Genomic DNA, 17560 nt, shown 5'->3' with positions numbered 1-17560 from the left:
CCCCGCCATTGATGGAAATTACTAGCCTGGGAAAACCCAGACAACTTCCGGCAAATTTAGATTTGCTCTGCAAGTAAGTCTGGCAAAGAGCTCAATCAAGTCCATTTCCCCATGCCGAGAAATCAAGGCACCAATCAGAAATGTTGAGGCGGGCTTTACACATGACGATCGCTCTGATTGGTTTTAGGTCTAGCCTATCGCGCCCAGAGGCATTTGAGCGACGTCCACTCCGACGTCCGTTGGTGAAGCGCACCAACTTTTAAATGCATTATTATATTCAAATTGCAAACACATGAGGACAGTCTCCATGAAAGACCCACTGGCAGATGAACTTGTTCCTACCGAAACGGTAGGAAATTAAATTAGATTTAATAGAGGATTTTAACTGTGACAAGATGATTGACAGGGCAGTTTACATGACGGGATGCACGTGACAGATCCGTCCGATAAAGATGACGAAGTAGCATGTCCCAAAGTTGCCTACTTTTTTTGCTACACATTCAAAAGTAAATACATTTTCTTCACAAAAAGAGTACATATGGCGTAGTGTAACATAGGCGAATTGGGACGCAGCATATGGCTTTACACATGATGATCTCTGATTGGTTTTAGGAGTTTTAGGTCTATCCAATTGTGCCCAGAGGCATTTGAGCGACGTCCGTTGGTGACGCCCCTTTGGAAATGAGTTATTAAAGGAGCTTTGCCAGACCATAACTCAGTTACTACTGAGAATGGTCTGGTTTTAACCAGGCTAGGAAATTACCTCTATTTATGAGAAAACGTTTTCATTAACGTAATTTTCCTGCTTTCCGTGTTTTCACTGTTATACGGTAGGGGGCGCTATTACGCATCTTCTTAAAGAATACTTAATCTTCTGATCAAAACAAATGCGATGAAGATACAGAAACAAGCGATATCATTATGTAAGCATGTGCATATGTAAAATAATGGTATCACCAATGAAATGTCGACCCAAGACGAGGTGCATGACTGTGCAAGCATTAGGGGTGTTGATAGACTCGATCTACTTTGATCATCATTCTGAATCCCATCCAGACAAAGTCTTTGACAAATATGTGATTTTCTCAGCGCTTTGCTCAAAATGTTGCTTTTTAATTAAAGGTATAGCGGAGGATCTTTCTGAATTTTAGATAAGAACCGCCCTCTCCACTTTTTGAAAAAATGCACATGCGCAACACTCTACCTGCTCCCGAGAGGGAACGCCTATTAAACGTGTGCGAGGTTCTCCTCGTGCACGCTCTGTTTACAAGTTGCTGTCGGCATCGCTCATACAAGATTACTTTCCAAAAGAAGATTAGCACTTTTTCTCCAAATAGCATGCCAAGCTTTACCTGTTGAGTAGAAACTTCGCGACTGAGGCATCAGTGGGAAGCCCAACCTGTGTTTTCAGCGCACGCCATCGTGTGAAACAATCTCCCAAAAACACTCTGATCTTGTTTCTCTCTTCTGAGGCCTCTCTCTTCTTCTCATACAGTTCGTACAAACTTTTTCTCTTGCGACCCTCAGACATTTTCAAAGGACCCGGTGAAACGGCGAGCTTCAATGAATGGCTAGCTCTAGCTCACCACACATAAACACCTGAAAGTGCGCATGCGCAGAAAGCGAAAACTAAGGGACGAGCACGTACGACGGCCTTACGTAAACATATCACCAGAATGATTGACACTTAGGTGGACCAATAGTTTACACTACCCACCCGGAAAAAGAAAATCCTCCGCTATACCTTTAAACTTACCCATATTCAAATGTTGATAATACAAGAAGCTAATTGGATCTTAAGAGTTAATTGGATAAATGTTTTATGAAAACAAGTGCTGATAAACAATTTTGCTTTTTCAAGTTGATTGGTTTTGTTTTTTGTCACACTTCTGAAAAATGTAGTGCTGCTAGTTTTAGTTAGTTACTGTAATGCATTCTCTCACAATGGATCTGGTCCTCCCTTTACCTTACAGTTTAGTCTTGTTCACAGGTCACCATGGCAGGTTTCCTCAAGGATTATGTTAGATCTCTGTGCATTTTCATACATCTCATGTAAGGTAATAGAGAATAGCCTTGCATCCACGTCATAGTTAACACGGTAATAGTTGTCTTGGTCTGTAGGTGAATTCCCAGATGATTCAGAGAGCGAAAAATAAAGGATGGACTGAATAAATAGGATAGATCTTTCACGAGACAGCCATCGCCCATTCGATGGAATGATGCAATGTGTCTATGGGCTGGTGGAATGAATCTAAGCAGGGAAAGAGATGGATATCAAACCAATGTGGTCCCCGCTGACTTGTTTGGCACTATGAAAATATTGGCAATTTTCACTGGGTCTTTATCTGTGATTTATCTGTGAGTATAGCCCTCCAGAGGCTTTGAATAAAACATGGCCTTGCTCAGCATCCACAAAGCGTTCCATTAATCGCCATTCGGATTGTTTTAGACTGACTACTTATCTTGCACCGTGGATGGACCACGTGGCGCTCGCTGGCCATGCACGGATGGCCTTGAATTTTATGGGGGAGATGCGAGCTAAAATTGAAAATTCCTCTGATCTTCTTCTCGCCTGTCCTTGCCCTTCTGCATTATGTTCTGTTTCTCTCTCTCTCTATCTTTCTTCTTCCTTGTGTGGAAATGAGATGCTATCACAGCTTTCGGCTTCACTTTTAAACACCGTAATCCATTATAAATGTTATCAATCCAAGTGTTTTCCTCTCGGAAAGGAAAAGGATCAGCGCCAGCACTGTCATGACAGACACGGGTAATGCTTCTCCAAGCGTGCACACGTGTGTTATGATCATTGCGTATTTTCACAGTGCTTCCCAACCTTGTTTATCTTAATCAACACCAGTGTTGCTTTTTTTACTCATGCACCTAGTATAAAGCATTTATGTTAATGCAAAGAAAATTAGAGAACATTTGCAACAGGTTTTGTTATACAATGGCCCCAACATGTATTTGGACATTTTAGCCACACTTATAAATGTTTGACATCCACACATTGTTATGATCATAGACAGTAAAAGAAATGGACACAGCGACCCCATTGGATTCAACGGAGAAAAGTGAAGTCAATTGGAAGCTCTCACTTCCTGATGGCTGACCGTACTGCGTAGACTCAAACTGAGCTTGACGACGTAGATGTGACGTGAGCAACCTGTCTGTCTTCTAGTAGCTGTGCCAAGAGAAATCTGAATCATTCCCTTCCGAAACTTACAGAGACGGAGAGTGTGAGTAGGAGGTGTCCATGAGCTCGGAGCAGGAGAAACTTTTGCTAAGTATTCTGATTAATTATTTTGTCATTTTGCCTCCACGTCCCCCCGATTACCTGTGAGCTTCTCTTCCTGTCCATACGGTAATTTATCTACTCTCCGACAGAGAGTCGCGTGGTTATGACGCAATCGTTAGCCTATTTTTACAAAAACTGCTTCTACGGGGCCATAACGTAAGATACAAGGTAATGGAGCGTTTTGGTGTTTCTTTAGAAATAAATAATAGACAAATGGAGTCTTTAAACGCCACAGATGTAAAGTTATTCGCTGTCAAAGTGATGCCAAAATGAATGGGAGTCAATGGAATGATAACAGCAGGTGAGGGTCTGCTAATCAATGGCGGCGCCCGGGGGAAGCTTCAGTTTTTTATGAAACATTGCCCCCCTGGTTATGATTGGCTAACAGCATTGCACAAGAAACAGTATCAACTGCCACTTGCTATTTCACCCAAGTAATTTACAGACAAAGCATTATGAAATTGTTTACTTACGGTTTGTGATGCAGCTTCTGCAAACTCTCCATTATGCTTTGCCTCGTTTACAAAACAATCTGCAGTCAAATGCTCCGAACAAACATATAATCTTCTGACATGATCCATAACGGCATTAAAATTAAACCATCCGCTTATTCTTGCCGCTGGTATCCTTCTGAAATCTCTACAAACGTTCCTTTACGCTTCCGTTTACTCTCAAGACTTAAAGGTGCCCTAGAATGTGAAATTGAATTTATCTTGGCATAGTTAAATAACAAGAGTTCAGTACATGGACATGACATACAGTGAGTCTCAAACACCATAGTTTTCTCTTTCTTATTTAAATCTCGTTTTTGAAAAACACCCCTGAAAAACAGGCGAATCTCCACATAACACCAACTGTGACGCAACAGTTGGGATCATTAATATGTGCGCCTCTAAAAATTTGCATAAGCCAGCCCATGCTCAGTGCCAGGCGAAACTGTGCAGCCGAATCATCAGAAGTTCTGCAGGTGAAGAAACAAGCAGGAGGAGGATCATAGAGAAAATGGCAGATCTATCTATAATCTATCTATAATCTATCTATAATCGGATACCGCTACAGTTTAATTCGAAGTTGTTAGTTGCTCTGCCCATTTCACCGCGGACTGTTTTTCTAACCTGGAACAATATCAAGCAGCCAGGCTTCTCTCGGCGTCTCAAACGGACGGAGGGGGCAATTTCAACTAACGTTATATTCCCGCAAGCGGTAAGTAGTGATTTTATTAACGATAATTTACACTGTGTTATCTAGATCCAGCGCGATATTGTTTTTTCCTCGAGAGACATCGTGGCTTTGCAGACGAGCGAACGAAGCATGGCAGTTGTTCAGTGTTTGGATGTAACTACAAATGAACACAAAAAATTTTTTATCTCCTTCATCCGAGTCTCTGGAGAACCAGTGGGTTATGTGAATTTCTGATGTGTAATTGTTCAAGTCCAGACAGATAATCTTTCTCTCAAAGTCGTTCAACACTGTTTATGCATCAGTAAATCGCGTTGCAGTGATAAGATCTTCATTCACGCGATCGACAGGCTGTCATCTGCTCAATGCTGGAATAGATCTAAATACTTAAAAAAACTTATCATGATTCGTTAATCCCGATAGCTGTAATAGTAAAAACGTATAATCGCTGTAATAGTAAATGTTTTCCAGATAGCTCTACATGTAATGCCAGATATTTCATATGCAAGCATGTCAGCCAATCACAGCAGTGGGCGTTTACACTGAAGTCTCACAGCAGACACGCCCCTTCAAACAGAGTGTCCAGATCAGGGTATGAAATCAGGCTAGGAAATATGCCTTTTATTTCTAAATTATAACAAATTTTGATCTAATAAACATACTAACATTATAAGGGCACCCCAGGAAACATTATAAAATAATAAAATAATCCATTCTACGGCACCTTTAAGTCCATGGAGTATGTCAGAAACTGAACGCATTTCTGTATTTTTGGAGCTTGATTAAATAAATGCTTTGTTTATAATGAGGAGGATGTTTTAAGTTGTGAAACTTGCAGGATGTTTTAATGATACAAAGACCTCTTATATGTCAAAAGATCAAGGCAAATTTGATTTCTCATGTCATGACTGATTTTTGTTTTAACAGAAATATAGCACAGTTTACAAGCTAAACTTCTTACAAAAATCTATTTATAAAGTTTATACAACTATTATATTATATTATATTAATTTTAAATTAATTATATTTTTATATATTATAAAATGTTTATTAATTTTGTAAAAAAAACATTCCATTATAAGAATAAATGACATTTTAAATATATTAAAATAGAAAAGTGCTATTTTAAATGTTATAATACTGTATTTCACAATATTTCAGAGTAGTTTATACTGTATTTTATCATGAATGCAGCCTCGGTGAGATTTTCAAAACATTTCAGAAACATAAAAAAAAAAATTCTTACCTAACCCAAAGAATTTCTGTTCTTTGGTTTTACTAAGAAAAAATCGACTTATTTCCCCATGGAGTTTGCTTAAAGGGATAGTTTGGCCAAAAATGATATTAAACCCATGATTTACTCACCCTAAAGCCGTTCGAGATGTATATGTCAATCATTTTTCAGACGAACACATTTTCAGTTATTTTAGAAAATGTCTTAGATGTTTCAGTGGTTATAATGTCAAGTTATGGGGTCCACCTCCTTCAAGTCGATCAAGGATGCCGGCGTATGACGTAGGACGTAGTGTAGGAAGCATCGTGACGTAGAACGAAGTATACCGTATATATACGTCCTACGTCATACGCCGGCATCCATCTCCTGTGAACGCGCGTCGACCGTTGCCGGAAGCCAGTTATTTTCATTTATAAAGTTTTAAATATGTATATTTTTACGACAAAACCGCACGGATTACCCTCAGAAAGCCTTCGTTTATCCCCCTGGAGCCGGATGGATTACTTTTGTGAAGGATGCATGCACATTTGCTTGGGACTTGAAGGAGGTGGACCCCATAACTTGACATTATAACCACTGAAAGATCTAAGACATTTTCTAAAATAACTGAAAATGTGTTCGTCTGAAAAATGATTGACATATGCATCTCGAACGGCTTGAGGGTGAGTAAATCATGGGTTTAATATAATTTTTGGCCGAACTATCCCTTTAAGTGGTAAATGTATGGGTTTTTTCAGATCTTTTGATTTAATGGACAAAATAAGCTTGCGCAACTTATGAACGCACACGGAGATGACGGAAAAATACGGAGAGCAACAGCTTTCGTTTCTGCTCTGATAGTCGCAAGACTACAGCGAGCGCTGTGAGTGTGTGTTAGAAATCAGGAATGGTGAGAGAACATTGTGCTTGGTACATTTTTCGTCTTCAAACCAAACTTTGGTATCCAGCCGACAAAGTTTAAATCCCGTCTGGATAGCGCGCTTCCCATAATGTTTGTGCATTACACATTCGACCACATGAGTGTTTACATTGCGAAAGCAATCCGGTCAAATGCGTTTTCAACTACCTGGAAGTGGTCGAAAGTGGATAAGCTCAAAACGTTTTAGACCCCGTTTACACTTGTATTTAGCGTCGTCCACCTGTGATCCGATCAACCAAAACGCATCTTAATACCTGGTGTAAACAGGGCCTGTGTGATCTAACTTGTACAATACCACTGAAGGTTGTGTCTGGCCAAGGATTGTGTTTATTAAGACAGATGCAGAGCTTTACAAATCTCAGAGATGGTGCATAATAATAATAAAAAAAAGTTAAATAGCAATGCTCCATTGAATGCTTCAGATTCCTAATGGGAGCTATTTTTCAAAGAGCATTATTTTTCTAGTCTCTGTAACCTTCGGGATGCTCTGCATATTTTTCTGTCTCACGGCGTCCATTCATTTGGCCAAACCTGACACAGTAATGAACTGTAATATGTGTTTTGTGAAGCGTTTCAGAGGAATAGACAGGCGGCGAGCTGTAGACATGAAACCGGGTCAGCACACAGATAGGAGGCTGATGTCGCTGATAAGATTTCAGCTGATGGCATCGCAAAGCCGCTATGATGCTATCAGGAAAAGCACTCCAGATAATTTCACAGTGCTAACTGAACGGCCATTAACATCCCATAACTTTATAGATGAATGAGGGGGAACAGACCTGGACTTTTATCTTATTAATACTATTACAGCATATGCCACAGTGAGGAACTAGAAGATAAAAAAAATTCTGTTACCATTTACTCACTCTCATGTCATTCCAAACCTATATGACTTTCTTTTTTCTGTGTAACATTAAGGAAGAAATTTTGAATATCATGCTGGTGACTCATTTCCATGCTATTAATAAATGAATAAGGAAGCAAAAGCATCATAAATGTATCATTGAAGTATCATAAAAGTAGTCCATTTGACCAGTGCACTAAATTCCAAGTAGTCTGAAACCATTCATTATCATTTGTATAAAGCATGGTAAACAGACCAAAAATGTATACTTTGACATGCTTACATACTTTGATTTGTGAACAAGTTATTTGAGTTTAATCAATGAATTAATCAGATGATCTCAATCATAAAACTGAAAAAAATTAGTCAGATCGTTCAACTCACTTACTCAATTAACTGGTTCTTGAGTTATCAGTGAATAATATCAACACTGAATTGAATTGAGCTAAATAATGACACTTATCTTTCTACAGATGATTTGTAGCAGAATCTCTCATATTTGATGAAGTTCGCACCATTAATTCATTAAGTCATTTTTCTTGTTTATTACTGTAAAGCTGCTTTGAAATGATTTCTATTGTATAAATCGCTATTTTCCCTATGTATAGTTGAGTAAGATGGCTGCTTGGTGCGCCACAGTATCCCAACATGGTAATTAAGTTTTTACCTTAGCCACAGATGAAATGTTATTTGTTGTGACAGTCCCCACATGAATAAAGGATGTGAATTAAGCTGGATCCGATGACACTCATGTTCAACCTCATTTTTGTCAGTGCCAGTTCAAACATGTTCTGTTGGCACATATTAAATTGAATACATTAATTTTAAATTCATGATGCTGCAGTGTTGTAAATTTTCTCCTGCCGTTGAGCTCTTGTGCTCATGCTGGATACACAGGTTCAGGTCCAAACCAAAGTCCTTATTAAGCAAGTTGTTTTATGTGTATATGCATAAAGAGGGATGTTTTTGGGATTATTTACATCATTGTGAGCCAATTGTACTATTATTATATTTGCCTTTCTATAGCTATTTTTATAGAAGTTGCATCTCTTAAACTAAAGATGTATAGTTTACACAGGTTCAAAGAGGTGGTGTGAATATATTAACATGGATTCACAATCTTTTTGCATGTTAAATAGTTATGCCAGTAGAATCATTTACTCAAACGATTCATTCGAAAACATTGATTCATGTGAGAAAAGCTAAGTGACTTTGCTTATGAGTGAGTCATTGAATCATTCACTCAAATGATTCATTCAAAACACTGATTCATTCTGGAACAAAAGAAGTGATTAGGTGTGTTGGACTTGAAGTGGCGCTGCACAGACAGATCGATGCATGACATCAAAGTCCGGCGAGAGTGATTTGAAAGCATACGTAACGTCTGCTCTCTATTCGCTGTAGCGGTACTTGGATATCACACAACTATCGGTCTGTGCAGCGAGTGATTTCGGACACTGAGTGCGCCGGAAGAGCTGCCGCCTTTGCATAGTTTGTGCTTGCTGTTAATCATTTGAAACTAGCAGTAGTAATGAAAAGATTTATCTTGAAATCTGTCATGAAAAGTAGCATGTATAAACCTTAATTAAACAATTTAATAATAAATCAAAAACTAATTTATACCTGTATGATATTACGCTGTAGCCACATTGGACCAGCGGTTTGGAAAACGGATGGATGGATGATTCAGCTGCGGGTGCAATCTTCAGGTCCGACTCTCACAGTGCATTATGGGTATTCTCTAGGCATTGAGCATACATCAGATGTACCCTCGTTATTGCGTTGCATTATGGGATTGAATGAGTGCACTCAATAACGTGCACTATGGTTTCGGACACCACTACAAATGGCTGTCCCCTCAAATAGTGCCGCATTTAAGGGTATAAGGGGGCGATTTTGGACACAGCCTTATTCTTTCTTTAACTGAAGTGAATGTCTTTATGTTTGAGTCAATGAATCATTCACACAGCTGAACTATTTCTGGAACTATTTTTGTTTATAGAGCAAAAATAGTCAAAATAAATGGCAATATTGTCTCTTTAAGTTAAGTTACGGAGTATCTTAAAGAAGTTAGGTACTTAAGAAGTTACTTAATATTAACTTGTTTAATTTACTGTTGCATAAAATGAATGAAAGAAAAATAAATAAAAAAACAAAATGTTCCAATTTCATTTAAGGGATAGAATTGAGATTTTAAGCAACACTTAACCAGAATAACAAAAGCTTTGTGCTTTTGTGAATGCTGTAATGAGAAATCAACTAAATGAAATGCACGATGGTGTATTGCATTAGCAGCAGTCATAGATAATTACCCTTCTTTATAGTATCTCAGAGCTCATCACTGTCTTTAATTGGATTGGTCAGGAATGTGTGAATGGCCAATGATATAAAGGCAGGTCTGCCTGTTCTGTAGCTTCTAGTGTTGAGCAAGTTTCCAAAAACACTGTGTTTGTTCAAGTCTCTGATGGGAGGTCTCCATATGTTATTTTTAATTGCGCTGTAACAACTGCATTGATGTGAGGCGTACCTACAGATGTGTTTTCAATAGCACACAAACAGCTGTTCTGCTCTAGGTTTTACACCTCGTCCATTTTACCTCAGCTGTTTCCAAAGCACTGTGCTCCTGTACCTTATTGAGGCTCGTATTTAATGCCCCGATCTGGCGTCTGACAGCGGAAGGTTCGTTGCGTATCCCGCCAGAATCCCTCTGGAGGATCCTGCAGGCGACAAGAGACACTTTTTTCGTTCTGAATATGTAAACAAGCGCTGCATCAGGTGTAATTAAATCCCTTTTCTTCATTTGCATATAATTGAGCTCAAGGCCCAAAAACGGATTTCACCGAGACAGCTTGCAGCGAGCGTTTCTTGTGCAGACGGGCTTTAGAAAATTAGCAAAATCGATATTGGTGCGGTCGACAGCGCCCACCTGTAAACAGCAGCTTTGATGCGGCACATTGGGAAGGGACGGGCATGTTAGGTGCGATGATTCATCCTGCAGAGAACTGAAGATGTGCTGGATGCTGTGTCACTGCACTGGCAGGTGTTCAAAGCCCCGTACACCGTGACCTCGGGGCTCAATTGAATGTGTGAATTTCTGTTTTTATATATGCTATCGTGAGAGTGGAAAGCCCTGTACTGAACTCAAATCTCTCTCCTTCGTTTCTCGAATGTCTCGCTTTTGTCTGACAGGGCGCGGGGAACAGCCATGCGAGACGCATCTCATAGAATGGTTGCGGGGAGCAGCAGAGCCCTCACAGAAACGCAGATGGAGCAGCTTGATTAAAAATTAATAGCAGAGGACTGTTGCACGGGGAGAAAATGAGCGCAGCTCTTGGCCTGTCAGAAAGAAATCTGTCCTCTGCTGGCACGGCTCAACACGAGCCTCCGATTTCACCACTGCCTCACCTCCTCAAGTTCCTCAGTTTAGTTCTAATTGAAACACGAATTGGGCCTCCTTCAAAGAGGCAGCAGAAGAATTGAAACGTGAAATTAAGAATCTCAGAGTCCAGTGGTGACGCAACAAGTCATTTTACTGTTTAGATGCAATACGTGTCATTCTAAAATACCAGGGTCATGCACCATACAGAACTGAATTGACAATGAATTTGATATAATTTATATTGTTTTTTAAATTCTGTTGCAAATTAGCTTTAGCTACAAGCACTATGATACATACATTGAATGGCTGTTGTCCCAGTTTTATCTATGTTTATTGTATTTGTCCCTATAAAAAATAAAACATTAATTGTTTTGGATTGGAATTTGAAGGAAGTAGAACAAAAATGACTTGAAATTCTGAGAAATTAATGTAACTAATTTGTTTTAACTAAAAAACAAAGTTTGTCAAGAAAAACTTGGAATGTTAGTTTTGAAGGTTTTCACAAAAGTCTAACAAGCCTTGAAGTTTGAAGATTTATAGGCCTGATTGATTGATTGATTGATTGATTGATTGATTGATTGATTGATTGATTGATTGATTGATTGATTGATTGATTGATTGATTGATTCTGTCTAACATATTTTGTGTTTTACGGAAAAAAGAAAGTCATAAAAGTTTAAAACAACACAATGGTGAATGAATGACAGAATTTTTGGTTGAACTAACCCTTTAATGCCAACTATTTAATGTAGTCATTCAGGCCCGACATGAAGCCTTTCAAAGTTAAACGGCACTTCAAAGTAGCTTTCACAGAACAATTGATTAATTACTACCTTCTACACCTTAGCACTTCATAGTAATTCAGGGCAACATGTTCGCTGTTTTATATATCTCTAAGAAATTATTGTTACTTGGGTTGAGTGAGTCTCTTGAGATTTAATTAAAGTCCTGAATGTAATTATGTAAATTCAGAGGAAATCCACAGTTTAAACATAACTACGGTACTTACATTTCAAAGATTTCTGTTTGATGTCAGAGCATGTTAAATTTTATGCCTGGAGATATGTAAATGTTCATTCCAATAGCCAAAAGACATTCTCCCAAATTTGAAAAATATAAAGCTGTGTTTTATAGACAATATAAAGAACGAACAGAATTACATTAAACTGATAAACTCTTGACAAGTGCATCTTTTCAGATGATGCTTAAAGGGATAGTTCACTTTGAAATTAAATGTTGGTATGTTTTAGCTTACCTCAAGGGCATCCAAGATGTAGGTGTCTTTTTTTCCGCAGTAGTTTCAATTTTGATATTTTTCGGTCAAACCGTTCTTGTCTGTCAGTCGTATAATGCAGGTCTATGGTCACTGTCTCAAAGAGCATGCACAGAGTCCAAATTAAAACAATTCCCCATCGTCCAAATTAAACAATCCCCATCGTAAGTACACATTGATGGCCTAAGACACGAAACGAGCGGTTTGTGTGAGAAAACGAACAGTATTTATATCGTTTATACCTCTTGTAACACAGCCACGTCCAAGTGATCTGAGGGTGTGCGCGCTTCCTGCTGTGTGATGTGTGCGCAGACTGGTGCATAGATATATATACACTAGATGTCGCCTTGGCGAATGTCTTTAAGGCGACATAGTGTATATATCTATACACCAGTCTGCGTACATGTTAACACCAAGAACGCGCGCGCGCCCTCAGATCACTTGGACGTGGCTGTGTATAAGAGGTAAAAACGATATAAATACTGTTCGTTTTCTCACACAAACCGCTCGTTTCGTGTCTTAGGCCATCAATGTGTACTTACGATGGGGAATTGTTTAATTTGAACGATGGAGAATTATTTTAATTTGGACTTCTCTGTGCATGCTCTTTGAGACAGTGACCACAGGCCTGCATTATATGACGGACAGACAAGAACGGTTTGACCTAAAAATATCAAAATTGAAACTACTGCGGAAAAAAAGACACCTACATCTTGGATGCCCTTGAGGTAAGCTAAAACATACCAAAATTTTATTTCAAAGTGAACTATCCCTTTAATTATTGAAACATTTCTCATTTTGTAATCATTCTATCTTCTTTTGTGAGGAGATATTTAGAAGAGAGAATATTAGAGAAATTAGAAAGAAGGGATTTTTGGTAAGCGCAAGAAAAACGTCTAACACGTTACAACTATTAAAAAAAGCTATGTCTTCACGAGATAATAGATATTTGGTGCTTAAACAACATGGCCCATCAAGGCTGTGGAAGTGATATGATGAAAGGTTGAGGGGTTTGTGTTTGATTTTGTTGTGTGGACTTAGACGAATGTCAGATCCGCTGTGGAGCGAGGTCCTCCCCACAGGGCTTTCAGGCGGCAGTTTCGGCGGTAATCAATGCTTCCCAAAAACAGATCAAACTGTCTTTGTGTCAACAACACTAGAAGCTATATGAAGTCACCCTGGTATGTTATTGCCTCCATATCCAACTCATCCAACATGTGATTTACAGCAGTCATTCTCAATAGGTTTTGCTTCAGGAAGCAGATTTTATATATAGTGGCAACTCAACACAGTGCCAAAACACACACTGCTGCTGTTGATTATTGCTGCTACTGGTGCTGCAGAGCAAGTATGGACTTGCTACTGCTAATAGGTACACAGACACCCTGCTGTGAGCAAGTAAGATGCTGCTGCATAATCAAAAATACACAAATCCCGTAGCAGATCTAGGCAGGTGGAGCTGGGGGAGGTGGAGGGTTTCAGTGGATTGCACGCTGCATGATTAGCCTATACAGCAAACGCTGAATCAGACTATTTAAATGTTGATCAGCAATCTCATTGGTTGCTGGATCAGCAGAGGCAAATCGCCTTGTGCCATGCAATAATAATGTGATTGCTTGCAGATTGCATGTAAAGGACCTTTGTATGATACAGAAAACAGTATCATTTCATTTTAATAGATCACTGCCATACAAACTAAAACAGGGCACATTGCAAGCTTGTTGACTATACTTATCAAAGTATAGTCAGGTTTAGATCATATCGTGCAAAACCATAGGAAGATGGGTCTCGTATCAGGTTATCTGGAGCCATTTGAAACCCCCGACCAGGTGAAGATAATCATACGCACATTAGTTTTTAGATGAAGAACAGTACAGCCAGCCCTCTGTCTTTAGCACGCCTGTTCTGATAGATCGCACCTCTGTGTAACATTTCTGGGTCCCTGGGTTGAAACAAAAATGACCTTCGAGTGCAAATGGCCTATCCATTTAGTCAGCGCAGAGACCATTAGAAGGGTGTTGGTGCTTAATAGAGCCTGATGTTGCGCTCGGCTGCTGCTGGAACGGTACCACACCAGTCCCCCACCATTCAAAGCCATCATAACCATCTCTGTTATTATGCCAATATCATTTGAACAAATGTTAGTCTATTCTGCAGGACTGCAGGGAGGCAGATAGACTGCTGCTTCTCACTCAGGCTATCATGTAACTTTAGGTTCAAAGTGTGGGGAGCATTTCAGATGCCAATGGGTGAATCTTAAAAGATGTAGCAGCCAAAAATAGACTTTATAAACTTAATAAACTTAAACAAAAATTTGAAATTTTCCCTTGGCAACTAACTAAAAATATGTTGAAGTTGAAGTACTAAAATTACTAAAACTAAAACTACTAAAAATAAAGCCCAATACAATGTATTTTCTTAAACAAATCAAAAGCTAATAAAAAGGCTAAAATCACAAAAAATGACAAAAACTTAAACTAAAATGAGAACTGAAAAAATTAAAATAAGACTAATTCAAATATAAATATACACTGTATATATGTATATATGTGTATATATATATATCCCTCCCTTCAAACGACTCTGTTTTGATACATAACGGACACTTTTCAATATCCAATCAATTCCTGATTAATAAAATAAAGTCCCATCCTATTATTTTTTCTCACTGAATAATTTGTTTCACTCTGCCAGTTTATGCAAAGAAATGGGTTGTGAATGGCTTCACGTTGACTTAAAACCAATATCTCAGTGTCATTGCTAATGTTAATAATTGTTATAACCCGTAGCTCTTTTTTTTGTAGATATCTAATGGCTGTTGAACATGCTTTTTAAGCAACACATTCTGTTTAGCAAATACAGCAAATAAGTTGCAGGGTGTTAGGTGAATGTTTATTCACCTAACACCCTACCCAAACATGCGCTGCGGTCCACAACAGCTGAAGACCAGCAGCAAGCTACGATTAGACCTAGCAAAACTCTGCTGTATTGATTTTCTGTCCTGTGGGTGCAACGCACATGCCAGTGAACGGGCTACAAAGGGAATTCATTTGTAGGCAAGCACATTAGTCTCCTGTCAAGCACCTCTCCTCCTCTGTGTGAAAACTGGGTGGAATATTAAGAGCAGAACTTACTAGAATCTGGGTCTCCCGTTGAGATATTGATCCCAGGAAGTAGACCAGAGTCCTTCAAGTCGGTCTTAGCTAAGAATGAGAAGTTATGTCTCTAGCAGACCCACCTCTCTGAGGAAGAAGACGTGCATTTTGTGCTTTCAGATTCTCAATGTTGCATCTCTTACTATAGAACTTTGCTATGAATGTTGCAGTGGAATCTTAAAGTTCACTGCTAGTTCTTTTCATGTTAGAGTAAGAAGTTTGAAAACAAATAACCCAGTCACAGGGGTTAGCCAATAGAGTTAAAGTACAAGGAATGACAATCTCAATGCTAATTGGCTTATGGTTTCACTAGTATCAAGACTATAAAGGCAGCAGTCTAGGGAAATATAGGCATATATATATAACCACTGTTCCTTTAACTTTGAACTTGCAAACTATGCTTCCAACAGTGTCTCTAGGAACATTTAGTGCCTTTGCTATCTTTTTGTATCCTGTTCCTTGTTTGTGATGATATCTTGTCCCTTTTTGGACCTTTTTGACTTAGCCATATTTCTAACATGCAGTCAAATGTGACACGCAACAAAACTAGCCAGTTCAGATATTTCATGTGTTCTAGCTCAAGCACACCTGCTGCAACTAATGAAGCCCTTGATTAGTTGCATCAGGTGGGCTTGACACAACACCTGTTTTGCAGATTTGTGTTGTTGTGAGGGATTCTATGCAGGCGGTTGAATAATTTTGAGACTGCAGAAGGGGAAACCACTGAAAAATTTGTTGTGTTGAGCTATTTCAATTACTTTTGTTTGATTTCCTCATTGCAAACAGCTGGAAGTCTGTCAAATTTGCCAATAAACCTGATTTGCAATGGGGGTTGAATAATTTCGATTACAACTGTGTATATATATATAATACACACATTACTATCCCACTAGCAGTTCCAAATAGAATTGCCCAAAATGTATTTTATTAATAACAAGCAACATGATTTGAGGTATCAATTATGTCTGCAGCACAAGCTGGTCACCCAAACACTCTTTCCACCTTCTCTATGTTCAAATAAATCTCATCTGCACATTTTTTCATTAACTTAATCTAAATTTCTTTTTCAGGCATGAAACGAATCCATGCACTTACCATTCAAGCCAACTATGAGCTGAGGATTGACCTGGAGGACTTTGAGAACAGTACATCCTTTGCGCAGTATGGCTCTTTTGGAGTGGGTTTGTTCTCTGTTGACCCAGACGAGGATGGCTACCCACTGAGCATCGCGGACTACTCCGGCACTGCAGGTATGATTCACACTATTCTGCCTTTGACCGAGAGTTCCTGTGCTTACCTGCAGTGTGTAGCCAAAAATTATTACATTTATTGAGAAGGCAGAGGTCTCGCAGAAAACCGTAGGTCATAGTGTCCTGCTTTTAAAGCTCTGTATTCTTAAGACATCCTGCACAACAGCAATTCAATTGTGGACCTGCATCGATGCCCGGAGCCAAAGTTCATGTCAGATTTTATTGGGAGCCTCAGGTAAATGCTGGTAAAAGTTCTTTAGCTGATATGTAGTCCTGCCTAGACAGACTTTTGACAGATTGTCTGGCCATCAACATCCACTTTAGACCATGACAGACAATTTAACTGACATGGAAGGTGTCAGAAATTACATTTGTTTTATGTTTATGTTTTTCCATTTAGGGACATAAATCAGAAATATCAGCGGTCTTTGCAAATGTTTGCACAGGAAAAACATAGCAATTTATGATCTGAATTACTGTACATTTACTTTTTAAACATACATAAATACATTAGTATTTAGGCCAGTATAGGTAAAAATCACATTTTATACTAAAATAAAATTTCTTTAGTAGAGACTAGTTTATTTTCCTTTATTAGACTATGCAAACAATAAATGCGTTTTTACCAGATTTAGTGTATTTAGTCTAACTTGTATGTTTTTGTTGTGCTGGCTGGTGTAGCTATATTTAATGACTTCTGATGAGGTCCACATGGTTCCTTTGCTTTATCCATGCAGCCGTCATCAGCTGAAAAATACCTCTCTAAAAACTTCCACGAAGAAAAACGTTCCTAGCAAGCGTATATTACAGCTGACTTTAGTAACCCGGATGAGCCTGTGTTATCTTTTTTTTAGCAGATGTTATTGGGGAATAACATACTGCTGGATGGCGCAATTGACCAAATGAGGTATTCCACAGAGCCGTGTACACAGAAAAGTTTAAAAGAAATACACATATACATATATATATATATACACACATATATATACTGTACATATATATATATATATATATATATATGTATGTATGTAT

The 17560-nt window shown here is 38.6% G+C and overlaps 1 protein-coding gene across 2 annotated transcripts in view; it reads left to right on the top strand.

Moving 5' to 3' along the window:
• Positions 1-17560, top strand: part of fibcd1a (fibrinogen C domain containing 1a) — a 131559-nt gene that overhangs the window by 103101 nt on the left and 10898 nt on the right. For both annotated transcript variants that reach the window (XM_081349094.1, XM_081349093.1), the window contains exon 6: positions 16349-16528. In XM_081349094.1, coding sequence (XP_081205220.1) covers positions 16349-16528 — 180 coding nt within the window. The remainder of the gene's footprint in view (positions 1-16348; positions 16529-17560) is intronic.

The sequence above is a fragment of the Scardinius erythrophthalmus genome, assembly GCF_964197995.2.
Source record: "Scardinius erythrophthalmus genome assembly, chromosome: 20".
Taxonomy (NCBI): Eukaryota; Metazoa; Chordata; class Actinopteri; order Cypriniformes; family Leuciscidae; genus Scardinius; species Scardinius erythrophthalmus.
Note: the sequence above shows the minus strand (reverse complement) of the source record. Positions and strands in the feature narration are given on the sequence as shown.